At 52.5% G+C, this 26,840-nt stretch overlaps 1 protein-coding gene across 12 annotated transcripts in view; it reads right to left on the reverse strand.

Annotated features, from left to right (window-relative positions):
• The window catches only part of SHANK2 (SH3 and multiple ankyrin repeat domains 2), a 510,304-nt gene that overhangs the window by 163,245 nt on the left and 320,219 nt on the right, over positions 1-26,840 (reverse strand). For all 12 annotated transcript variants that reach the window (XM_072758681.1, XM_072758678.1, XM_072758674.1 and 9 more), the window contains one exon: positions 22,355-22,430. In XM_072758681.1, coding sequence (XP_072614782.1) covers positions 22,355-22,430 — 76 coding nt within the window. The remainder of the gene's footprint in view (positions 1-22,354; positions 22,431-26,840) is intronic.

Below are 26,840 nucleotides of genomic sequence, written 5' to 3' on the forward strand. Positions count from 1 at the left end.
GCAGGAACACGTGTGTCACCAAACAGTGTGTTTAGTTAGGTAAGTGCCATACTTTCCAATTCCCATTTCCACTAAGGGGCCATCTGCCAGATGAGGTGGTCTTCTGGGGTACGGCAGAGGGGTGCTGCTCTTGGGCTCAGACCGTACTTCGACCTGGAACACACTATGGATGCGTGCTATATGCCAAACTCCTATTCATCTGTCAAAGCCCACTTCAAAAGCCACCACTTCTGGGAGAGCTGGGTCCCTGTCACACACCCAGCTCCTGGTGCTTCCCCTGTCACCTCCCACTGCAGAGGCAGAAAGACTCAGAGACTTGCTTTCTCAGCCTCCCCTGCAGTTATGGATGGTCATAGGACATGGGTTAGGCCCAGGAAACTCGAAGGCAAGTCTCCAGGGCCCTCTGGGAAAGATTTTACTTGTGGGAGAGATTTAGACGGGGGGAGGGGGCTTCCTAGGGTCTCTCCTTCCCCTATTGAGTTCTGAGGGCATGGTACCTGGAGCTGTGGCCACTGTCTTGCAGCCATGGGGGAGAGGCCAAGTGGCTTGTGGAGCCACTGCTGAGCCATGGAGCAGACCCTAGACGTGCCCTCCTTCAGGCTTGCTGCCTCCGCCTCCGCCACTGTGAGTGGGTTTCTGTTCTTTGCAGTCAGAAGCTTCCTAATGGACAGCCAGAGGCAGGTGCAGGGAAGGTGAGGAGGTTATAAATGAGAAGACATGGGCAGATGACCACAATCTAGGCGCTAAGACTTTCCGATAAATCAAGTGGCCTTCAAGCTTTGTTCTGGGTTGGGAAAGGCTCATTCAGTCCCCGTCTTCTCCGAGGACTTCTCAATAAGCAGCGAGGACTCAGGAGCTCTGGTGACACAGACCTGGGGCCCCACACCAGCTTCTATTTCCTGGGAAAGATTTGATTAAAGCTCCTCATCTCAAATCGACACAGTCTGGAAAGTGAACTCTAAATATCAGTGGTTTTGTTGACTCTAGCCAAGACTGGTGTGCTGTCAACCATGCAAGGACTCCAGAAGCACCCCAGCTACTCCTAAGTCCTGCAGCAAAGCCAGTGTACCATGTGGGGAGGGACAGACAGACACAGCGGAGGGGGAAAATTTTGGGAGCTCCAGCTGAAGTTAAGGATGTTAAGACAGGTAGGAACGTCGCCATGGTGTGGACCAGCTCCTTTGATCAACAGAAGGGAAAGCTGAGGCCTGTCCCTGACCAGGGCGATGGCAGGGCCAGGGCTCTGCATCTTCCGATACATCATGCGGCCTCTATGGTCAAAGTCACCAGGTGATGGGGTTTTGGTTCTGGAAAAGTGACAGAAGCGTGTGCAGTCCAGCTGGTCCAGTGGAGCAGCGTGTGTCCTCCTCTTGAAATCAGCAAGGGCCACCGAGCTTTCCCGCCCCTCCAAGTCCAAGGATGTTGGCTGCTTCCCATGGGACTGCTGTGCATGACCACGGGAGTCCATGTGGCTTCCATCCAGCCCCACATGCCCTCCGACCTCCAGGGCTGGCCCGAGCTGGGCCCTCCTATCCTCGCAAACACCCGGCGCAGACCCTGTAAGTCGCTGTTGCTTGCACTCACTTCTGCCCGTGAGCTGCTCCCCAAGGAAGACGCTGTCTTACGGTGCAGGTGCTTGTCCCCAGCTGTGTGTCCCTCTTGTGTGCAGGACAGCCCCCTCCATCTGCTCCCTGCCACGCCTCCGCCTGAGTTATCAGGGCCATTTCCCACGGCATCTGGATAGAGCTGTCGGAGCTGCACGCTGGCGAATCCTCCTGAGACGTAAGTCGGCCCAGCCGCCAGGCTGCAGATGGTCTGTGTTTGCAGGGGCTTCCCGGTGTCTTCCCTCAACTTTCCCTGTTGTTTGGGATTTCCTGGTTCCCCCACTGCTTTCCTCATTACTCTTCATTAAACCTGGAGTCGCAGCACATGGCCGGCCACCCCAGCCAGTCGTCTTGTCCTCCTTTGTGCTGGGGCTACCGAACTGCTCCTCGCAGCTCTGGCGATGGTTCGCTGCTTTCCAGCCGGCCCTGAACCAATCCTTTTCCAGCCACAATCTGTTCCAGGTGCCTGCCTACAAGGCCAGGCTACATCTGTATTTGTTTTCCTCCCTCCTTCCCTTCCTGTCTTCAGATAACCAGCCTGGCTTCTGTTCCCCATTTACTCTCCAGTTTTCCCCCAAATGCCCAAACGCTGACTCTCATCAGCCTGAGGATCTTACGATGTCTGAGCAACGTCCCATTACTGAGAAGAACGCCGTGGCAGTCCAGCAGCAGGTGCAGGCACACACTGATCAGCGCGAGCGTAGATCACACCATGGTCCCATGTTCACAACACGCCAGGCGCCGTGTGAAGCCCACAGCCATCCTGTGTCTCACATAACAAACTTAGGAGGGAGGCACTGTCTTCTTCCCTACTTTACAGGTGAGCTCGGGGAGGTTTGGTGTCTAGCTAAGGTCACACAGCTGACACAGGGCACAGCTGGGAGTCCAGTTGAGGTGCTTGGCTGCAGAGTCCTGCCTTTGCCTTCGAGGAGCCACGCCTGTCCCTTGCTCATGGAGGGAGGACTTGGGGCTCCTCCTGGGCCTCAGCGCCCACTTTTGAAATGCACACAGCCCGGAGCAGCTCCTACATGCCCAACCACACTTGGAGCCTGAGGCCCACCTCCTGTCTTTGCACAAACTCATCTAACAACCCTTGTGCTTGGGGAGAAGCGGGACAGAGCCTTATTCCTGGAGCAAAGAGGGAGTTTGGATGGGATACCGCCTCCCCACCTGTTCCAGCCACCTGACCCAGGCCATGAGCTGGTTCTGTTCATCCCAGAGCATCAACGAGCAACTGAGATGATGTCCTTGTTTTTCCACACGTCCCTGGAGCACCCCCCCGCCCTCCCCCCACCACTGGAACTGGAGCCTTGGGAGGGCAGGGTGCTGTCTGTCCTACTGGCCATGCACCCCTGCTGCTGCCTGGAGTGGTGCTGGCCCCTGGTGGGCAAACAGATTTCTTCTGCTGGTGACCTTGGTGAGACCCCTGTCAGAGCCCAGGCCTGGCCCCAGAGTCAGGTGGCGGGTATCAGGTCCACCGCTGCTTGCCACCCCACCCTGCTGCCTTGTGTGTATCAGAGCAGGTGCCCCAGGTACCCCTCCTGCAGGCACTGACCTCTGCCTGACAATGTGCAGGAGATCCATTTCTGCATCCACAGGGACCAGGGTGTGCCCGGCAGGCCACACCCCACCACCCTGCACCAGAGCCTTGTGGTTTAGGCCTTAGCTTGAGGCCTGCAGGTGAAGAGGCTGGAAGCATGAGCGGGAGCAGTTGGCCGGTCTCAGCCCTGGGTGCTCTGGTGCCTGAATGAAGACACGCGTCGGGGAGCCATGGCTGGACAGCCTTCCCCCAGATGCATGTCCACTCTGAACGTGGAATGTAATTTCTTTGGAAATAGGTCTTTTAGATGTAGTTAAGGGAAGGATTGAGGACAGGTCACCCTGGATCTGGGGAGGGGGCCCTAAATCCAATGATAGGTGTCCTTACAAGAGACAAAAGAGGAGAGAGAGAAGAGGAGAAAATATGATGAAAAGCCAGAGGCAGAAGCTGGAGGGACGTGGCCACAGCCCAGGGACACGGGAAGGACCCTCCCCCAAGGCCTCCAGGGTCAGGAAGGGACATATCTGCGTTGTCCAGGCTGCCCAGTGTGGTCACATGCAGGGCACCCTGGGCACTCATTAGACACTGTTGTAACGCTGAGGGCCGGAGCTCCGTCTGCACAAACCTCTGTGCAGGTGTGGGGGGCCCTGTCCACAGAGAATGTCTCACAGACCGGGGCCGTGAGAGGTTCCCGGGGTGGCCAGCACCATGGCCTGTTGTGGCCGACTCTCCCAGCAGGGCAGCCAGGAGGAGGGGCACCTGCCTGAGCAAAGGGCAGGCGGGACATCACCCTGACCTCAAGCTGGCCAAGGGAGACCTTGCTCCTGGCGCCATGTGGGTTCAGTCTCAGGGGGCCAGCGCTGCCCTCTGTGTCCTGGACATGCAATGGGCTCTGGGCTGCTCTGATGGCAGCAAACCCTTACCCTCCTTAGCTTCTCCATCTGGGGAGTGGGCTATCACTCCCAACCCTGGGGGAAGGGCACGGGGGGGGGGGGGTGATGCACTCAAGGCTGACCCTGATGAAAACTGCCTGTCCCAGCGTCTGTTCTCATGTCCCCAAGTCTCAGCACATGTAAAGCTCACAAATGCCCTGTATTGGCTTTTGCTGTGGCAGCAACTGAATATGAGCCTGGTGGCTTCCACGGTGTACTTGCTCCCGCTGTGCACCAAGGGTTGTAGCCTCTCGGGCTAACTCAGGCTGTTGTAGGGAGGCCCTGGGTGTGAAGGGGGAGCACCTGTTCCTTGCCCTTCCAGGTTTCCGGGGCCGGCCTGCATTCCTTGGCTCATGGTCCCTCCTCCATCACTCTGACCCCTGGTCCTTTATCACGTCTTCCCTTCCCCTGCTCCCAACCTTCCTTCATCCTAACGAGGGCCCTTGTGATCCTGTTGGGCCCACCCAATGTGCTAGGAGCATTTTACAATCTTGAGGTCAGCTGATTCCCTGCAAGGTCCCCTGTGCAAACCTAAATCCCCTTGGGCATGCATCCTGTTCATATCCTGGGATTCGGATGTGGGCATCTCCCAGGGGGACTGTTATTCGGCGACCACACCACCTAAGTCCCTCCATCCCGCCCAGCCCCCTGTGAGACAGCGACAAACCAGGCTTGTAATGCAGGCTGGGGGTGTCTTCATCAAACCTCGCTGATGAGGGGGTGACTCATCACATCCCAGGCACTGCCCCGGTGGCGCTGCTGAGGGCGGAGGCCCCCGTTGGCATGGGTACCGAGGGCCGAGCAGACAGGTACGGCGGCGGGAATGTTCGTGCGCTCTCCGGGGTGTGGAGGAACAAAGCCTGGTCAATAACAAGACCCCGCGCAACTCCCACCGACAGGCTGGGGCTCCGCCCGCAGGTGCCCCGAGTGGAAGGGAACCGGGCGGTGGTGTCAGCTGCTCAGGGGCATTTTGGTTTTTCTCTCCTGGAGATGCCAGGGGCTCAGCCTATGCCCTGCGGGCACCCTCATGCTGGCGGCCTCCCCTCTCGGCAGACTTTGATCCCTGAAAGCCCCAAGTAAAAAACTTCGGTGTGGAGGCGTTTCTCTGCCTCCCCAGTTCGCCGTGGAGGAGTCAGGGCACACTGTGTGTAAGGCCCGGCTCAAATCCAACGCGCGACGCTGACAAATCCAGCAGGGCTGGCAGGAGCCTCATCTTGCAAGGTTAGAGTCCGTCAGATTCTCGGGGCAGAAACTAATCAGATAAAGATGAAATTCGGACCCTGGGGAGTTATCTCCACGAGGGCCCAGAGGGGCTCACACTGCACGTCCATCCCGTGACCGTGCTGGGGCCGCACCTGCCGGCAGCCAGGCCAGGCTATGATGTGTCAGGCTCCACTGCGGCCCCACCGACCTCTCCCGGGAGATGCAGTCATTACCTGGGAGCAGTGAAGGGGTTTCCGGGATCCTTCTATCCCTGCCAGTATAGACCTTTTTTGGCTTAAGAAGTGGTCCCTAACACCATGACCCAGGGTGGGGACAGGAAGAGCAGACCCGTGCCCCTTAAGAAAACCCATCCTTCCTTGGTGTGTGTCTCCGGGTTCTTGGATTTCCTACAGAACCCCCTCTCGGTGTCCTGTGCACGCAGGGCTCTGCTGGCTGCAGGGTGCCGGTGCTGGCGGCCCAACATCACCCTGATTTATAAAAACAGATTCTGGGCATGGTTGGGCTGACCCGTATAGGGCGTGCTCCTGGATATGGCAACAATGCCCCACGGGCGGCGGAGGGTAGTGGGGTGCGGTCACTTTTCCGTGTGGCAGAAACGGGAAATAGCTCAACGACCTTGGGACGGTGTGAGCCCAAACCCCCCCAAGGGCGAATGAATGGGTGAGAGCATTTGGCCCAGCAACTATGGCTGCAGGCCCCCAGCCGATGGTAGGATGCCCTCAAGGGCACGGCGAGGTGTCAGGGGATGGCTGAGGTATCCGGGGAAAAGGAAGGAGGGAGGAGGAGGTCATCCCCATATGCTGATGGGGCCTGGACACCATGTGGCAAGTGGGGAGGCAGGACCACACTTGTGGGGTGGGTGGTGTGGGGTGTCCACTGTGGCCTCACATTCACAGGAAAGGTCACCAGGGCATTGCAAGAGGGCTGGCGGGCACAGCCGGCCCCAGGAGAGGCCGCTTCTGGGCAGCAGGATGGTGGGAGATGTACTTCACACACTGCTGCGTTCTCTGAAGGTCTCAGGATGGTCACATGGGCACCAACAGTTTTCTAGAAAGCCCCTGACAGTGGGAGGAGAGGGCAAGAGGTGGGCAGGAGGAAGCGAGGAGCCCTTGTCCGGCACGGGGGCATTGGTCTGGAGAGGTGGAGGGTGGAGGAGGAAGGAGAAAAGGAGAGCTCTCAAGTCTCGGAAAGATGGGAGGACGTGCCTTTGCCCAAAGGTGGGGTCAGTCCAGGGGCTTGGCAGCCTCACCTGGCCTAAGGGTCAGGGGTCGGGGGTCGCAGCACAGGTGAGAACACAGAATTCCAGGCAGACACAACAGAGGGGGCGAGGCCGGGTGTCAGAAGATGAGGGAACGAGGCGGCCTCAGGCTTGGTCCTGACCCTCCACCCCAGTGCCCCTACATCATGCCTTAGCTCCCCACCTTTGGTGAACCTTAGTGGGGTCCACTCGACGCAGCATCCTGCCCTCCCCACCGGTCTGCCCCCACGTTTCTGCATCTGCCATCGAAACGGTCACCTGTCACCCTCCATCCGTGGTGTGTTTTCCTGCTCATCCACGCATGTGTGCTGCAGGGGTGGGTTGGCGGGTGGGGGGGCGGCCGGCGTGAACAACCACACACAGGGCGGCTCCAGACAACAGAATGATTTTCTCACTGTCCCAGGGCCAGAAATCCGATACCCGTTGTCCCTGGACCCAAATCAAAGCAATGGCAGGCACTCCCTCCAGGGGCCCTGGGGAGGCTCCTCCCGGCCTCTCCTGGCCTCTGGGGCACGGGTACTCCTCCGCCTTCTCTGCCTCCACGACCACCACCGCCCCCCACTCCCCCCCCTTTGCCTCTCTCTTGTAAGGACAGCTGGGCTGGTACGGAGGGCCCACCTGGTTGAGCCAAGATAATCTCCCTATCCTGAGATATGTAACTTAATCATGTCTGCAAAGGTTTCCCCATTATTTTTTTTTTTTTTTTTTTACCATAAAAGCTGATGCTCACGGGTTCCAGGGCATCTTTGGGAGCCTACCAGACATGCCAATCACTCACAGCAGAATCTTCCAACACTTGACACATAGTTTCTGAATGAATGCTTGAGAAGAGACCCGTGAAGTCGTGTCCCTGCTCCTCCTTCTTGGTACCCACGCCCCCTCTCCCAGGGTATTTACCCATCACCCCTGAAATGTGGCAAGTCCAGGAGCCTGAAGCCACATGTGGTCAAAGACCCGCGCCCTGGTTTTCTGAGACAGTCTTACTCATTACGTCATACGGTCCCCTTCCTGGGAGGTGTAGACTGGGGCAGGAGACAGGCACGTCCCAACCCCCAGTGCACGGAGAGTGCCTCCACACGGTCCTTCCAGGAGGCCACATGTCCCCATCAAGACCAAGCAGCTCTAAATGCTCGGATGGGAAGAGGTAGGAAGAGGTAAGGCATGTGTGCATTTCATGAGTGGTGACACTGTGTGGAAAGTGGAAGCCAAAGAGCCCAGCCCTTTCTCAGTATGCAACTCGCACGCCTGTCCTTGATCCTAGCCATGCCCCGAGGTGGTGCTGCCAGGGGATCCCCGCCTTCCTACACAAGAGGCCTGGACATTTGGCAAAAAAAAATTTGAAAAGAGATTCATGCACAGAAAGAAGCCACACTTTTAAAGCACGGGGTGAGAAAGGCTGCCGACCTCCAGCAGGATCCCGGCTACACAAGCCCGCCGCCAACCTCTGGAGCTCACTTCCCCGGCCTCTGGGCCCTGCTCCAGAACAGAGCTCTGCCCACCCCAGCTCGTCTCCGGGCCCCTGTTCATCCCTCCTCCGCGGGCCAACTGCAGGCCAGGAACCTGGGGACATGATGGCACCATCTGCCATGCCAGGCTTCTGGCCGCCGCGCCAACCTCCACCTTGACCTTGAGTAGTGGATTTGGGCTGGAGTCAGCACATACCACGAGGGGCAGAGGCCCGCGTGCTGGCTGGCAGCCACCCAGCAGTGCACCCAGGGGTCCTGGAGCTGCCGTGACCACCTCCCAGGGTGGCAGGGAGTGCAGGCGCAGGTTTCTCTAAGCTGCACCTCCCTGAAGCCCCAGATGGGCCACGTCTGTGCCGACCTATGGGCGCCTGGCCTTCCCTTCTGTCCCTGTCCCCCTGCCCTGTGCCGCTGCCCCCAGCTGCCTGTGGCCTGCTTCTCAGACCAAATAGACCTTTAGGGAAAGGTGTGTTATTTCCTTTTTTAAGAACCTGAGTTGCAATTGACATACGTAAAATTAACCATTTTCAAGTGAACGCTTCAGTGGCATTTAGTGCATTCATAGCGTTGTGCTACTACCCTGTCTACCTAGTTCTGGAACATTATTCCCACCCCAGGAGGAGACCTCACACCTCTTAAACAAGCACTCCCCAGAAGGATAATTCTTGAAGATGCAAAATAAGAACAGGCCCTCACGTAAAACGTGGTCAGAATACGCTTCAAAATCAGGAGAGTCCCTTGAACCCCAGTAAGACAGAGGCTGAGAGCACCTGGCCTGGGTTCAAATCTCAACCCTCCCCTCTCCGTATAGCTTTTTCTTCTGTTAAGTGGAGGTCATGAATACTCCCCTGCTCGTAGGGCTGAGAAGAACATGTGGAACGGGTCATGGAGTACGATGACGTACCAGGCCTCAGTTTCCCCATCTCTGAATGGAGACAACAGTCATCTCACAGGAGGTATGAGGTCCAGAAGTAAGAGCCCCTGCAAAGTGCTGTGCATGCAGTAGATGCTCAGTGTGTTGGCCACCTGCGGGGGCAGGAGCTCAAGCAGAGGGTGCCCAGGTGCCACAGGGACTAGTCAGGGGAGGGAGGACTCGAGAGATGGCCCACATCAACCGCTGTGATGTGGAGTCCAAGGGTGAGAGCCAGGAAGAAGGAGAGAGCTGCTGCTGCAGACCTACTGTGTGCGGGGCCCTGATGGGTGCTTTGTGTGCGGCGATCACGGCACCCCCAAACAGGGGCACTGCCTCGGCGCCCAGTACATGGATGAGGAGCCTGAGGTCAAGGCCGTGAGGTTGCCCACATCTCAAAGCCAGAGGAGCCAGCAGCACCAGAGCCCAGACCCGGGAAGCTCTCTGGGGCATCGTGGCCTGCTCTCTACCATGGTCCCAGTCCATGCCCGCTCACAGGGTGACACAGGTGGAACCAGAGCAGCGCCCTAGACAGGCCTCCCGACTTCCCGTCCAGGGCTCTTCCTCCAGCCTGGCTCTTGCTGTGAGATTTCGCTGTGGGGCTGGGCTGTGGGTACAGGGGTGCCTCTCAAGACCCTGTGTTCATGAACTGCTTTCTTCTTGAGTGCTCCTGCATTGGTGCCCTGGTAAGCCTGGTGCGGGCCTGGGGGCACCTGGCATAGGACAGGGGCTGGGGCAGGGGTGAATGCAGGGACACAGTGTGCTAGCAAATGACCCAACATGGGCAGGGGCATGAGAGTGTGGTCACAGTGACAGGCAAACACTGGGGCCTGGACCCAGAAGGTGGGAGTGAAGGGAGACTTGTACACCATGTACAAAGGCCTAGATTGTTCTGTGCCCAGGGCAGGTGGTGAGCACAAGAAATTCGTATTTCAGAAATGTCACTCGGTTGGGAGGACTGTAGATGATGTAGAGATGAAGCCACTGGCAGCCGAGAGATGAGTCAGAGGGCTGAGCCCAGTCCAGGTGAGAAATATGGGAGCTTCTGCCTATGGCCTTGGCTGCAGTGATGGGGGAAGGTGTAATGAAGAGGAAGGGCAAAGGGAGCTCATGGCACTTGGGACTGACTGGCTGCCAGGAGAGGCTGCTGGCTGACATCTAATACCTGGCTGTGTCTGCTTTGGAAATGCCTATGATCCACATGAGGAGGTCAGAGTCCTGGCCTGCCTTACCCTTCCTTACCCTTCCCTCCCTTCCTCCCATCATCCACCCATCTATCCACCCACTCACCTACCTATTCATTCACTCAACCACCCATCCACCCATCTACGTATCCATCCACCCATCCATCCATCCATCCATCCATCCATCCATCCACTCACTTATCTACCCGTTCACTCAAACAACCACCCATCCACCCATCCATCTATCTATCCATCCTCTATCCATTCCCCTCACCCATGACTCCCCAACCATGTATTCTCTGAGGCTTGAGCACTTGCCAAGTCCATGACAGTTGCCAAGGAAGAGGAGATAAGTCAGAGTCAGCTCTGTTCTACCCTGGAGGAGACAGACATAGGAAGTAAGGGGTGGAAGGGTCCGCCCCTCTTGAACCAGGCAACATTGAGTTGGGGGATCTGCTTGCCTCTCCCTCTGGCTTCTCCCAAGTCAGGCACCAAAGGCCTTCCTGCTTTCAGAAGAAGGAGGAGGAGGAGGAGGGCTCAGAAGACCATGTCTTTGGCCAGAGGTGGGGAATCAGCATAAGCATCTCCTGAGAGTCCACTAGCAACCTCGGGAACACTTCCAGAACTGACCTCCTCATATTCTCCTGAAACAGTACCCCCTTGGCATGGCACTCAGTTGGGATCCTGAGCCTAAACTCTGAATTTCAGGGTCTACAGTTTTTTTGAAAGTATGTTCATTCACAGGTGAGCATAGGCTGGTGGTTTTGGTGGTTTTAAGCAGAACGTATATAATTCTGTAAACACAGGAGACCTTGGGGATGATATAGCCATTTTATAGGTGGGGAAACTGAGGCCCATGCAGGTGGCTCATGTCAGAACTGGGACAAGGCCCCTGGCATCTGAGCTCACAGGCTTGGGCCTCATCAGGCTCAAAGCTGGTCCTGAGGACTTCAGATTAGTACACCTAATTACATATTTGAGGACTGGCCCCATGTAGACTGAGCCAGTGCTGTGGGGTTGGGAGAAAGCAGGAGGAGGGGGCTGGGGCTGGCTCAGGTCATCTCCTCCTGGCTCTGCATGCAGTGGCTCCTGCTGGCAACTTGAAATCAGCCATGGTGGGAATATTCACACTGTGGACCCTGGCAAAGGCTACGAGCCAAGTTGGAGATAAGCAAGGGTACGAGGGAGGGCAGACACAGAGTTGGGGGCATGAAGGCAGAGGTTGCTTTTGGCAGGTAGCATCATGGAAAGTTTCATGGAGCCGTGTAAACCCTGTCCTTTGGCTGCACGTGGCTAGGGCATTTGGGGAGCCAGCAGACCCATGTGCAGCTCTGGTGATGCCGGCACTCTCCTGGTGGGGTACGAGTCAGTCTGAGGGCTGTGCAGGGGCTCGGCTGGTCCCAACCTGGAGTGTGCCTGGAATGCCAGCCTCCTTGTGCTCCTCTGCTGCTTCATTGCCATCCCCACCCATCCGCCTGCACTCCCAGCAACCCACACACCCAGTCGCCACCTGGGCATGTACTAAATGTGGTCTGAGGGCGCTCTGAGCCAGGATCCTCCCTTGTAGTGAGGGACTTTGCTCCCAGCCTCAAAGAAGGGGCCATTGGGTCCGAAAAAAGAAAAGCACCAGGGTCTCCTGCCTAGTCCCACCAAAAAGGGTGAAATGAGAGTGAGTGCCCTTTGAGAATTTCAGCTTCTGCCGTAGAGCCAGGTGGTCCTGGGGTGCCTCCACTAGCTAGGCTCAGCAGCTCCAGTAAAGAGCCCCTTCTCCAACCCAGAAGATCTAGGGCTCCCTATGCAGGGGTTTTGAGCTAGATCCCCAGGAGACTACTCCCATCTGTGAAACTCCCTGTGGTTTCATTGGGTCTAAGCTGACCTCCAGTTATAGGAATGTGCTCTAACTCCAGGGTGGGGACACCAGCAAGGTCCAAAGCCCCCTAGTCAATTGCTTCACACCATGAAAGTGCTGGGGAACAATGGTTGTGGTGAAGCCAGAGTACACTTACTGTCTCATTGACCGAGCCCTGGAGAAGGAGGAGCCCTCCCTTGACCCAGCCAAGCCAGCTGCCCCTGTGTCCTGAGGGGCTCAGAACCAGGGTATACCCACAAAGTGCCAGGAGTCTGCAAAATCATCTATTAAACCTGATTCTCAAAGTGCCAGGAGTCTGCAAAATCATCTATTAAACCTGATTCTCAATGCTCCATGATGGAGGCTGAATCACAGATCTTGATTTTCAGATGACACCAGGGGCAGAGTGAATGATCTTGTCTGCATCCCCCTCACCCATTACTCCACCAGTCAGCATTCTCCATTTTCTCCACTCAAAACTGGCCCTGGCATCCCTAGGAGCTGTTTCTCTCACCATTGTTTCATCACCTGGTCATCTGTGCGTACTCACCACAAAACAAGAACACCCGAACCCCTCAAGTTTCAATTTGGATCCTACAACTTGTCCTGTGATTTGAATAAGAACCTGCATCAGTCTGATATTGAGTTTCTGGAATAAATGGGGCAGGAACATGACTCTGGGCTTCTCTCGTTTTGGCCTTTGACCTGAAGGAACATGCAATCAGCTTGGACTTTGCTTTGAGAGCAGCTCTTTGCAGAGAACTGCCCATTCACAGCTGCCTGCTTATGACCAAAGATATCCAGAAACCACTTCTCAGCTTTAGAAACTTACCCATCATTGAAAGGAAAGGCTCTTTGAACATAATGATGTGATTGTCAAAATAATAACTTACACAGGTTGAAATTTGAGTGAATCTCCCAGAATACAGAGCAAAAAGGCAAAAAGACAGAGAACATAAGAAAGAATGGGGGCAGGTGGGATGAACTCACATGGGCTGATAGGAAATCTAGAAAGATGGAACTGAGACAGGAAGTGAGGGTGTTTTCAAGGGAATAATAAAAGCATATTCTTAAAGCCAAAGCTGCTTCACTTTGAAGGAGCCCCTGGGATAGTGAACACAATGAATAAAGAAGAGACTTATACCCAGACCCATCATCATGACATTTCAGAATATTCAAGAAAAGTAGATACAATGAAGTTCTTACAAAGTTTTGGAAAGGTAAACAAAGGATCACCTACATGCAGTGAGTATCCGACAGCATCATAACCTCTCACCAGAATGAGCAGAAGCAAGATGACAATGAAGCAGTGCCTTCATAGATTAGAAGGAAAACTATTTTGAATCTAGAATTCTACAACACTGAGCACATTTCAAAACCAGAGCCTTTCAGACATGGAAGTTGACATTCTAGGTACCTTTTACTGAGGTTGTTACTTGAGTATGTATCCTAGTAGAACAAGGCTAAAGAAATACCTCAATTACCAAGTAGTTCAATGAAGCTAAATCTCAGAATGATAATTATACACTGGGAACTGGGGGATGGCATCCAAATGGGAGGACAGAGAGCTCCAGTAAGAATGAGATGCGTTCCAGTGATATAGAAGAAACAGGAAGATATTTAGTAGCATACTAAAGAAATAATTTCTCTTCCACAAGAAAAAAAGAAAGGCAATCAGAAACTCTAGGAAAAAAATAAGAACTTCATGCGACAATCATGATCTTAATATTAAGCTAAACTGTGGCATTACTTTGAACAACTGATGGAGTAGAAGAATAAAAAAATCCAATGGGTTCTGGTTATTAGAAAGCTCCTTTTCATGGGTTTATAAAGAGGAACTGCAGTCCTAGCCTTATACTTGGAAATGATATAAACATTTATAGTATCAAGATTAATGCTTTCCACTGGTTTTTAACTTTTGAAACCAACTATAGACAGACCCTAGAAGACTTTCACAGCAAAGAATTAATGATGCTTTCTGTTAAATTTAGAAATAAAGTGTTAGGGAGGTAACCATCAGAAGAACAAAGCAAAACAAATCAAAAGATACTACCTCACACCTGAATGAGTCTGGATGGCTACTGTCAAAATACATAAAAGATGATCTAACTAATTTAACAATAGATAATCTAGCTAGAGGTACTTCTAACAAGATAACTAGTTAGAATGGCTATTGTCGAGAACACAAGATAACTACTATTGGTAAGGACATGAAGAAATTGGGATCGGCACTGCTGGTGGGAATGTAGAGCTACTATAGAAAACAGAATGGAGGCTCCTCAAGAAACTAAAAATAGAGCTACCACAGGATACAACAATGGTACTCCTGGCATTAACCAAAGATAAATGAAAACACTAACTCAAAAAGATATCTGCACCCAATGTTCGATGCAGCATTATTGACAACAGCCAAGATATGGAAACAACCTAGGTGCCCACTGACAGATGAATGGATAAAGAAGAAGTGTTATACATATACAATGGAATATGATTCAGTCATAAAACGAAATAAAATCTCACCATTTACAGCAACATGAATAAACTTCAAAAGCATTCTATTAAGTGAAATAAGTCAGGTAGAGAATGACAAATACTGTATGATTTCACTTAAATGTAGAAGAAAGCAGAATAAATAAACAAGAGAAAAAAAACCCATAAATATAGAGAACGTAGATACAAAGATTGGTGGTTGCCAGGAGGCGGGGATGAGGGAGTGGATAAAATAGGTGAAGGTGTCAAGAGGTATAAGCTCTCAGGTATAAGATAAATAAATCCCAGGGATGTAATGGACAGCATGGTGCCCACGGTTAAAAATCCTGTGTCGTATATTTTAAAGTTGCTGGGATACCACATCTGAACAGTTCTCATCACAAGACAAAAATTGTAACAATGTGAGGTGACAAATGTTAACTAGACTTCTCATGGTGATCATTTTGCAATTTGTACAAATATCAAATCATTATGTTCTATACCAGAAACTAATATAATGTCATATGTTAATTATATCTCAATAAAAAAAAAAAAAGAAAAAAAGAGACATAAGGGGTAATCACAGAGGTAGGAAGGTAATCCTCAGGCAAATGAAGCAAGACAAGTAAAAGATGGTCCCTCCACCGAGCGGAGTTGCATAGAGGAGGCTGGGTAGGGGTGGGAAATGAGGTTTCTTTCCATTCCTAGCCCCGTGTCATTGGTTAGATTAATAACTTATTTTACTCTGTAATGGATGTTGTATCTGTCTCAAAATTTGTGGAAGGAAGAAAACTCTTACCCTGAGAATGGAGGAGGGGCAGGTGCCCTGGGGCAGTCAGGGGAAGTGGATACTTCGCTGAGGGCTGATGTCAGGAAGCAGCAAGAGGATCGGCAGAGGGTGAGCAGAGGGGCAGGAGTCCTGGACCCTTGTGATGGGTCATGTGGGAGGGGAGCAGACCCAGGTCTCCCACTTGGGCACCGGATGGGCTGTTTATCACGATGGTGATGGCAGAGGAAAACATTTTTTAGGGAAACCATTGGGATGCACTCTCTGGGGCCGTGACTCATCCCGCTGGAGACCTGGCTCCAGCTGCCATATGCGTGCATATGGTCCCGCTGGGAGAGCCAGCTGGAAGAGCTGTCGTGGTGACTTCTTATGTTGCCTGTGCCCAGAGATTCACCCCTCTGCTTCTTGGTCTCAAGAAAGTTACAAATTGATATATACTTGAAAAAAAATAAAAATACAGATATGGGGGGGGGGGGGAGGAAGATATCACAAAACTGCCTCATTCCCTATCCCAAAGGAGCTGCCTTGAGAGCTTCATTATTCATCACTAGGCCTAGCCATAAATTAACAGAGAGGAAAAAAAAAAAAACAGAGTATGCTTCCTTGTGACTCCAGCAAGTGAACATACTTTGGGGATTGATGCCTCTCTTTTAAGTCTAAGGAATAATAAAAAACATAGAAATATAAAATAATGATGGAGGGAGAGTGGGGGAAATCAGTGTTTCTTGTCATTCAGTTCTTACTACCTACACACTGAGGCAGTCTTCTGGAACACAAAGTTAGGGTTTCAAAGGAAAGCCAGCTACCCACACACGCTGTCCACAATTCAGCATCCCTCTGGATTTATATAGCGCATGCCTCTAAGCTGCAAGCACCAAGCATACATTTCCCCATTCATCCTGTCAGGAACACCACCGCGGATGTGGCCTGAGCTGGAAGTATGATCTCTACTTTGCAAACAGGGCTAGGGATCAGGGAATGGCGCACAGAGAGGGACAGCGAGTTGTCCAAGGTCACGCAGCATGTTAGCTGGAAAGTCAGATGAAAGAACCAAAACAAAATTTTTTTTCAAGGGCTTCACAAGGCTTCAGATAATGTGCACATATAGTTCCATATTCAGAGTCTGTCTCTGGGGAGATCCTCAGGAAACCAGCAGTGGGGGTTTTCTCTGGGGAGGAGTGGGGGCTGGGAGAGGTAAGGATGAGAGGGGGACCTGCTCTGATGCTGCACCTGCACATTTTGAATTTTTTATTGGTGTGTCTATATTTCCAATCGCCAATTTAAAAAAACGCATAAAATTGGATGATGAGGTCAGAAAGCCATGAAAGCATGCAGCTATGGCTAGTGGACGTTCGCCTGGAGAGCAGGCACGATTTGCCACCCTTCTCATTCAACTGGTCTCACTAAGGAAGAGGAATGACAGCCCATCACATTCTTAGATGCTTTCCCCGCGTGGTGCTTCTGAACGCAGCCCTGCCAGGCAGGTCCGAAGCTGCAAGTGCAGCTTTGAATGTGTAGGGAGAGGTTCCACGAGGGATTTGCTGACAACAGGGAGCAGGTCCAGTGCCCACGCACCTGTGGTGCTCCTCCCTGTAAGACCCCAAAGAAGGTGGAGAGTCCTCCTCACTCTGGCGGGTCCTGGCCCTTCTTGCTACACCTTGCACCTGGAAGCCATCCACCTGTCTATCCCTAACCCTCCACTGGCCCGAGCCGCCACCATCACCATCATCTGGCCACCATCACCATCGTCTGGCCAGGAAGACAGCAATGGTCTCACAACTGGTCTCCGTTCTTCCTTCTGTCTGTTTAACTCCTGCAAAGTTACCTGGATCATGTCACTCTTTTGCATAAAGCCATCTAGCATCCCCGTGGTGTGAGTGGGAAGAAATCCACTCGTCTTCCACAGAGCAAAAGTCCTTCTGTGGCATCGTCCTTTCTACTCCCTTCCAGGCCACTGCTGTTTCTGTATGGCAGCTTCTCTTTTCACCTCAGGACCTTTGTACATGCTGGGCTTTCTGAAGACGGCTGTTTCTCACCAACTGCCAGGTTTCAAATCAAAAGTCACTTTGTCACAGAAACTTCCCTTGGCCCCTTATATAAAGCTAGCTGGCTCCAACCTGCCCAAGAGACTACATGGTGAAACTGTTGATTTGGTGCATAGCATTAACCACTCTGTGGGATTCCCTAGTTTATTTATGTACAAACTTCCCTATTTTCACCATTTAAGTTTTAATCTACATGAGGTCAGAGACTGTGCTCATCTTATTTACCTTTTATCCTTAGGTCCCTGAATATTTGGCTTTTGATGAATATTGGTTAGACAGACAAGAGGAATGGATGGGTGCATGGGCAGATGGATGGGTACATATGGATGGGTGGATGGGTAGATGGATGGTTGGGCAGATGGTTAAATGGATAGATAGTTGGTTGGATGAATGAGTCAGTAGATGACTGAATGGCTGGCTGATGGATGAATGGATAGGTAACTGGATGGCTGGATGAGTGGATAGACGGATGGGGTACATTCAGCCTACAGTGAGGGCCTAAGGTCTCCTTTTCCTCTCTCACGTAGACTTCTCCTGGGTGCCCCATGCTAATGAGGCTGGAGATCTGATTTAAAATGAATGGGAACCTGAGAATCCCAAACTCTGTATTGAGAAGTGTTTTTAAAAACAAGATTGAAATATCTGTAAGGTCCTGTGTAGAAATGGTCCCAGGTTCTCTGCTTTCTGATCTTGATCATGTGCCTGCATTTCTAGACACTTCCGCTGTGTGCAATAGGGGGAGTGGAAGGGAATCCTCAGGAGAGAACTGGTCAGAGTAACTGTACACATTCAACAATGGATGGGGGTGTTTTTGTCAGACGACCCTTAAGCTCAAAAGAGGGGGTGAAGAGGGGAGAGCCACCTCCTGACTGATTCAGAAACCGTCTACGTTGAGTCTCGCTTCCTACTGCATTTTTCTTCAATTACATCTGCATCTGCAACGGGGCGGCCTCAGCCGTGACTGCCTGCCCAGACCGTCGCCCCGCCGCCTACGGTGGGTAATTGGCCCGGGTGCTGGCGCACCACCCAGATCTCTGTGGCTCACCAGGCCGTGTCTGACGGAATTTGGAAGAGCGCTAATGAACTGCTGGCTGGCCTGCCCAGTGACACGTACGCCCCTCAGATGCCTTCTGCCCGTTTAGCCAGGGCCCGGCCTCACCCCAGCACCTGCTGGAGAGCTACGCATGCTGCCGCTGGGGCTGGGATGGCCAGTGGGAGCCACGAGCTCCCTCGCCCCTGCCAAGTGTGCAGTCTGGAAGGGGTCAGTTCTGGGAGGCACTGGCCCCCCCTACACTAACCCCTACTGCCCGTGTGGAAATGTCCAGACCTGATAACCCAGGTGCTATCATCATTCCATCTGCCCCACACACTTCATCAAATGATGGTTCCGTGTCTGCCAATTTCTCTCAAGCCCAGGCCAGGTCTGTGGTCAGCTTTGGGCAGTAACATCTCCACCGTGGGACGGACGGGGCTGTGGGCAAGGGTCCCGGATTCCAGGCGCAGGAACCCGTGCGGCCCAGGGCCAGGTCCTGATGTGACCTTCCTTCCTGCACTTCAGTGTTCTCTGTGAAGTGTTACCCACTGACTTCCAAGGTTACTGGAGGGTGGGCAGCAGCAGCCGTGATCGAGGAAAGGCGCGGACACGCGGCAGGAGGTTAATAAATGGCACGATGATTATTCGTGTGTCTTTCTGGGCAACTGAGCCCACAGTGGGTCTGATGCCCCCTCCCTGGGAGAGTGGGGGCGGACTCCTGAAACATGGTCAAGGGCACAGCTTTCATCATTTGCTCAGAAGCCACCAGGTGGCCCGGGTGTGGCTGGATGTCCTTCTTCTCTATGGTTCCAGACCTCGGACAGTAACATGTAAGACAAAAGTCTTTATCTGGGCACCCAAGAACAGGGAGGCATAGCTGGCAGGGATCTCACAGTCACCTGGTCTAACCTTCTATGACATTCTGGCAAGAGAATACCTACCCTGCTTGACTCCCTGCAATGGTGGGGGGCTCATCACCTCTTGACACTGCTCTGTTCTACCTCTGAACAGCTACGACGGTTCTGCACACCTGCTGTTGGCCACGTGGCAGGTAGTATGTGTCCCTGGTGCATTCCAGTCCTGTTCTCAGCCACGTGACATGCTACCCAGCCAGCCTGGCCCCAGAGTCTTCTCTTCCAGACTCAGCCAACTCAGGTCCTTTGATGGTTCCTCTGTGGGGACGCCGCCTGTTTCAAATGCTGAGAGTTTGTGCATATGCAACTTCATGCACACATATGCATCAGGGGTGGCCCCTTGGTGGTTCTCTGCCAGCAACAGGCCTTGGGGGGACCGGGCCCTGCAGAAGCCACTGCCTGCAGGCAAGTTGTGGCTGTCACAGGCTCTTCCCCAAAGCCGCACTCCTGGGCTGGATGGCCCTCCACATAACCATGGCGACAGCTCTAGGCCTTTCTTGGAGCTTCAGGCACCCTCTTTCACAAAGCATTACAGGCACATGGGCTGTGACCATATGTCCAGGGTCCATTTCAACAGGCAGTCTCTTGCTGCGGCAGAAACAATTCATCTGACCCAAAGAGAGACTCCTCAGGAGAAGCCGGGGTCAGGCGTAGCTCCCTGGAAGTCACCAGCCTGGAGCATTCTCTCCCTGGGCTGTGCTGGTGGCCAGGCCAGGACTGCAACTTGAACATTCAAGGTCAACAAGTAGGCAACATTAGCAAGATCTGGAAAGTTGGCCAAGCCCCTTAGGAGGGGGATGACCCAGTTCCTCTGCTGGGTGTGGGATTCTTGTCCTAATACATTTTGTTTATGACGGAAAGGTGGTTGGGACAGGTCAGCATGAAAACCAGGTCCTATCTGCAATTCCACTGCTAGATGCGAGCCCCAAAGAACTGGAAACAGGTGTTCAAACAAATACTTGTGTGAGAACGTCCACAGCGGCACCATTCACAAGAGCCAAAAGGTGGAAGCAACCCAGATGCCCAACCACAGAGGAATGGCAAGCAAAATATGGTGCACATGCACAATGGAATATTCTTTGGCCTCAAAAAAGCAGGACATTCTGACACCTGCTACAACACGGATGGGCCTGGAAGACGCTACATGGAGTGAAATATGTCAGCCATAAAAAAAAAAAAATACAAATTCTGTATGATTCTACTCCTATAAGGTCCTGGAGTTCAGAAAGGGTAGAGAGTGGTCACAGGGGGGAGGGACGGGGTCAGTGTCCCCTGGGGACAGAGAGTGGACGGTGGTCACAGGGCTGGGGGAGGGATGGGGTCAGTGTCTTCTGGGGACAGAGAGTGGACGGTGGTCACAGGGTTAGGGGAGGGATGGAGTCAGTGTCTCCTGGGGACAGAGAGTGGACGGTGGTCACAGGGTTAGGGGAGGGACAGGGTCAGTGTCTCCTGGGGATAACAGAGAGTGGACGGTGGTCACAGGGCCGGGGGAGGGACGGGGTGTCTCCTGGGGACAGAGAATGGACGGTGGGCACAGGGCTGGGGGAGGGATGGGGTCAGTGTCTCTTGGGGCAGAGATTCAGTCTGAGAAGATAGAAATTCCTAGAGATGGATGGAGGGATGTCCACACAACAACGTGAATACACCTAATGCTTCTGAGCTGTGCATTTAAAAATTATTGAGATCATAAATTTTACATTATGTGTATTTTATCACAATGAAGAAGTTTAGAAAGAAGGATGTACTGATCCCTCTAAACATGGATGAATCTTGTGGACGTTATTCTAAGCAGGGTAGCCCCACAGGAAAGGTCACACAATGAATGCCTGCCTCCCTTTACATGAAACTCCCAGAGAGTAGGTCGGTGGGGGCTAGTGCTGTGGGCAGGGGGGGTCATGGCTAGGTGCTCCCTTTTGGGGGGATGGAAATGTTCTGGAACTAGATGGGGTGGTGGTTGCATGATACTGTGAATGTACTAAGGCCACAGCATATGTTTGGAAATGGCAGTTAGATTATGTGAATTTTAACCCAGTAAAACAGAAACAGATGAAAGCAGGTTTGATCCCTCATAGGATCATAGTCTATGCTGCTCATCACAGACCCACTGGGGGCCCCAGGGTGTGGGACAAGGCCCAGGGCAGGGTGTCCAGACTCTGCCCACCACCCAGAGATGGTTTGGTGGGCTTTTCTGAGGGGGTCCCAAGGATGGCCTGTCGGGTCACACAGCCTGGATCCCCCACTTTCTCTGTGTCACATGCTAACTCTCATTGAGGCCACCGTCCACGAAAAGCCCTCTGTCTGGGTCGGGGGACAGGATTTTTTTCTCCACACCCTCCTGGCCCCCAGTGTAGAGAGTCTGGTGTTTGTGACAGGAATGAGGGGTAGAGAGACATGGTGCTTGGGGACAGTGAGAGCCAGAGAAGCAGAAGTGACAGCAGGGCAGTGGCTGTCGGTGAGGCTCACCTGGCAGGACCCCAGCCTGCCTTGGCCTCCCCCAGAGTTACAGGGAAGAGGCACACAGACACCCATGGACATCTCGTGCCTGTATTGTTTCTGTGGGGAAGTTCGAACCTGTGCCCTGTGTTGCATCACCAAAGGTACACGGCTCTCTGCATGAACCAAACACTGCCCCCAACCGGCCTTTTAACAGACGTCAGAAAGCAAACCTGCCAGGCTCCAAGGCTCTGCCTGCTTGGGGCCACACTGTTCAAGGGGGATGAGTCTTTCTTGTACAAAAACCTCAACTCAGAGGCAGAAAGAAGTGGAAATGTATCTCAGGTGGAAGCCCAGAGCGATGGCATCCTAAAGATTCCTGGTGGCCAGTGCCTGTCATCTCTGACATCTGTGCTGATCCCCACGTAATGCTTAGTCTTCCTCCTCCTGGTTAGGCAGCCCTCTCCTCCTCTGGGCCACCCCACAGGTGCACCCAGCCCCGACCCCAAACCTCGGGCAGCACCGAGACCGCATCTTGGGGAGGTTCTCCAGAAGACAGTGGCTTCAATGCAGCCCATGTACAGCAGACCCACTAAGGGAAAAAGCCAAGGGGGTCCGAGTGCCCCATGCAAGCTGGTCCAGCGCTTTCATGACACAGGTGAGCATCTTTGACCAGAGTGGGCCTGGCAGAGAAAGAGCCACATCTTACCTGGTAGCATCGAAGCTGTCATAGGAACCGACCGTGTAGTGCCTGAAGAGTTTCTTGCTGCGGTCTGCACGAGTTTCTGCACAGAAAGGGAAGAGAAACACGGTTTAGAAAAGTCACAGTCCCTGGACGCAGAAATCAGGCCAGCTGGGCCTTTCATTTATCTGACTTATGAAGCGCCGAGACCGGCTCTCCTGTGGAAAGATCTGGGAGGAAGTGAAGGCCTCGTTCTGGGACCTGACTTTGCAAAATTGGAGGAACCCATATGAACCCCAAGGCCGGCTTTTGCAGAGTCAATACTCTGCCTTGTGGTTTAAGCTGGAATAACAGTGCGCCTTGGGCTCACGGAGCCCGCCAGCATGGTTTTCTCAAGTGCTGCTGGGTCTTCCAGCAGATCCGAGGGTGACTGCCTTTTGGGAAGAGAATGCTTATTGTTACTTTTCTGGTGATAGATGTTCTTTCCTAAAAAACAAACAAACAAAACCACAACCGTGATTCACATTCCTCATTAAGTCCTCTGCTTGCTTTTCTTACTCAGCAGGTTTCGACATAAACTTCGGGGGACGTGGTATGAGCGCTGTCATTAGATTTAACGCATAGCTCAAGGCGGGATGGAGAAAACCCTCCACCACACAAAAACAAGATTTGGCGGCTCAGTGATTTGCTGTTCAGATATTTCCCCCACAAATAAAATCTGCTGCACAACCTCCTTCCTAAGCCCTGGGAAAAAAACACAGAGGAATTATGGGACCGACCTCAGGAAAACAGCTTAAAATCTCACGATAACTTCTGTAACCCTCTCTGTGGCCAATCCACATTCTAAGCTGAACCAGCACACGTATTCAAATCCCAAACATATACCTTCAGTTAAAAAATGAGTGCACGTAAGCGTACTGAGGAAGTTCAGGTAGCATCACTTGGCTCCTTTTACGCAGGAGGCAGGTGGTTCAGCAAACACGCAGGCTCATTTTCTGTACAGAATGGAGTTGCCTTTGGGGGATGGGAGGAGCAGATGTCCAGTCCAGGACTACATTTCCCAGCGGCCCTTGCATCCTGGTAGGGCCACATGACCACTTTCCACCAATTGAATGTGAGCAATGGAATGGCATATTTCATTACAAGGATGGGGTGGTGGTGGTGGGGTGTCTCTTGTGCCTCTCTACCCTCTCTTGCCACTTTGCCCAGCTCAGAGTTAGGACTGCTGGGCCCTAAAGGATGGTAGACTCCTCTAGGGTCCCCACAAGATGCCTGGGTCTCCGTATGTTGAACTGTTGAAGTGAGCAACAATTAGACGTCTATCACATCATGCTACACGAGAAGGACTTACTTGGTACAGCAGCTAACACTGTCTTAACCAATGTGCAGGCCAGGTCCTCTGGGACTTGACTCCCACCTGCCTTTCCACCCCTTTCCCATCACTAACCCTGAGGCTCCAACAACACAAAATATACGATTCCATGAACAGCAACATCATTATCATCTTTGTCGTCGCCAACACTGAGTACCTGCTGTATACCAGGTCCTGTTCCAAGTGCCATTCCTATATTCACTTCCTGGACCCTCATGCCCCCCGCTGATGGGGCATGCTCTGCTTTGTAGGCCACCTTTCAAATACTGCTCAGGACCTTGGGGGTCCTCCCCATGGAGTTGGCCCCTCTGTCTCTGCTTTATGTGTCCTTGCTGCATCATCACTGACAATTTTTGGAGTCCTTTCCCTGCACTTCGGTCTGGTCATCTGGGCTCAGCCATTCACTGGTCACAGCAGCCCAGCAAAGGAGATGGGACTGCAGCCATTTTATGGATGGAGATGGTAAAGCTGCCAAGGCAAAGTCACATGTTCACTAATGGCAAGGTCAGGATGAGTCTCTCGGCTGGTAAATGGGGGCCCCAGGCTCAGGTACAGACCACCAGACACACTAACTGACCCCTGGAGGTGGTCCAAGTCCCCTTGCTCTCTACAGTGCTCAAGGGTGGGGACTGGCCTTTCTCTCTATCCCCCCACCCCCCACCCATACCTAACCCCTGGTAGATACCCACTCCAAGTGCTTGTCCACCTCATCTAAGTGACCTATTGTGTAATTAGCAAAGAAAGCAAACTGCACACCATCAGAGTAGCTTGAGTACATGGGACCCTTGCTGGGCTGGGCACTGGTCCAGCTAAGCTGCATGTACCTCTTCTGTGTTTGGCACCTGGATGAAATGTGCCCAGATGTTTTGTGTCTTCCTCCCCTCCTCTTTGGCTTCTGTAGCATGCATATGCGCAATCTGAGTCATTTATTAAGCCTACAGGGGAGACAGGTCCTGTGCCTCACATGCAGGGACTAGGAGACTCACAGAGTGTGGGGCCTTAGCTCTGCCATCAGGGGCTCATAATCCTGAGGATGGGGTGAAGACAGAGCATGAGGACACGGACCTTCTGTGGTCTAGGCTAAGGGCACCAGCAATCAGATGACTGGAGGAAGTACATGGGCCAGGCAACACATCTGGCCAGCTCAGCCCTGTGACATCTGTGTGGGAGCCCCATATGTGCCAGGCCCTGAAGGGATATGTAGGATTTGAACCTCATTGTGTTAAGCAGGGTAGCTCACAAAGCCACTGAACAACCATGGGGACTCTCTGTAAGCTGCTATTATTACTCATAATTACCTTGCTTGCTTAAGCCCTATGTAGGCAGCTCTATGCTGGTCGTCTAGGGAAGTGTTGGGCACTGAGAGATGACTGGTGTAGGCCTTTGGCTAAAGTCAGAGGTTGTGGGTTCCAGCAGCAGAGAGAGTGTGCAGCAAATGTGTGTGTGTGTGTGTGTGTGTGTGTGTGTGTATGTGCATGTGTTTTTTAGAAGAAACATTTCAGAAAGGGAGCCATTTCTAGCCTAGGTCAGTTAGCCAGTGGTTCCTAGACTTTGGGATTACATGGACCAATAAAATCTTAAACAAAAGAGGGACGAATGTAGACTGACATAAAATTTACCAAGTTTTTATTTTGGTTCAGTAAGAACATTGAGAATAATAGATTCTCTTCTGCTACCTCAATTATCTTATTAGAGAAAGGAGACCCATAGAAATGAGACCTGCTTGATGAAAACCTCCCACTGCAAATGTCTTTCCTGTCCTCTGGCTCCTGGACACAGTCATACTTCTGCTTTGGATATGGCCCCAAAGATCAGTGAAGAGGTACTGAGGGAGACATCATTGCCACCATCAGGGTCATTACCATCGTCATCACCATAGTCATCACTGTTGCTGCCATCATCACCATTGCCACCATCACCGTCATCACCACCATCACCACCATTACCTCCATCATCACTACCATCAACTTCATCACTTCATCATCACCATCACCACCATCACCACCACCATCTGCTGCATGGCACATTCCGACGAGAGACAAAATGATTACGTAGAGTCCAATATCTTGGAACAAAGAGGCCCGAAGGGGCTACACCATCAGGTGCTGCCAAGACATGAAGATGCTGAGGTGAAGCCCCAAGTCCGGGTTGGCTTTTGGTTTTATTATCGTAGAATGTAAAGTATGTGGAAACAAGGAAGGAGAAACAACTCAAGAAACCAATCATGGGAGGCACAGCAGGAACCTGTGTATGTGACTGTCTGCATGGGTCTCAGGGGGGCATTAACTAGGGGGCTGTGGGGGATTGGAGAACTGACATCAGCAGGCTTGGCTGTCTGTCCACCATCATTGCTGTTTTCAGTATGGGCTGATGACAGGAATAACTGGCTTCCGCCACACGCATAAAGCTATTGCCATTCATCCGTGACCCTGTTCTTATTGTTTCTTTTACTCTCTCAGATCTTGCTTTCCCATAATCATCACCATTACCTCCCTCATCACCATCACTGCCATCATTGTCCTCATCACCATCATCACTATCACTACCTCCCTCATCACCATCATCACCACCTCCCTCATCACCATCATCGCTGTCACCACCTCCCTCATCATCATCATCATCATCACTGTCATCATCATCACCATCACCACCCGATCATTATTATCATCACAGGAGCTCTGCTAAGTCATCTCTTCACTTCATCAAAATGAAGTTTTCCACCTTATTTTGTCTTCACACAGAACTCGTGGTAAGTGGCTATCTTGCTCCTGTTTTCAGTTTCTGACCTGGGGAGAGAGAAGGTAGGCTAGATTGCTCTCAGGACGCTTCCCTTCTGTCACCGTGTACACCTCATGTCACCACCAGGGTTGGCCTTTGTTGGCAGCCTGGGACCTGCTGTCATTGTGCAGGGAGCCAGGGGCTGCTGGCTGCCTGGGCTGACTGCTTCCCAGGACTCACTGATGCAAATGTGAATCACAGATAGAACACTTTGGACTGGGCAAAGGGGAGAAGCATGCATTTGAGGCGAGGCGAGCATCCCTGTGGGTGGATGACAGCAAGACACAGGGCTTTTCAGAGAGGCATCTTGGCCTCAGCTGGAACCTCCACCGCCAAGTCAACTTCCCAGGTCACTGGCCTCTG

Source organism: Vulpes vulpes, chromosome 5, assembly GCF_048418805.1.
Source record: "Vulpes vulpes isolate BD-2025 chromosome 5, VulVul3, whole genome shotgun sequence".
In the NCBI taxonomy this organism is placed as follows: Eukaryota; Metazoa; Chordata; class Mammalia; order Carnivora; family Canidae; genus Vulpes; species Vulpes vulpes.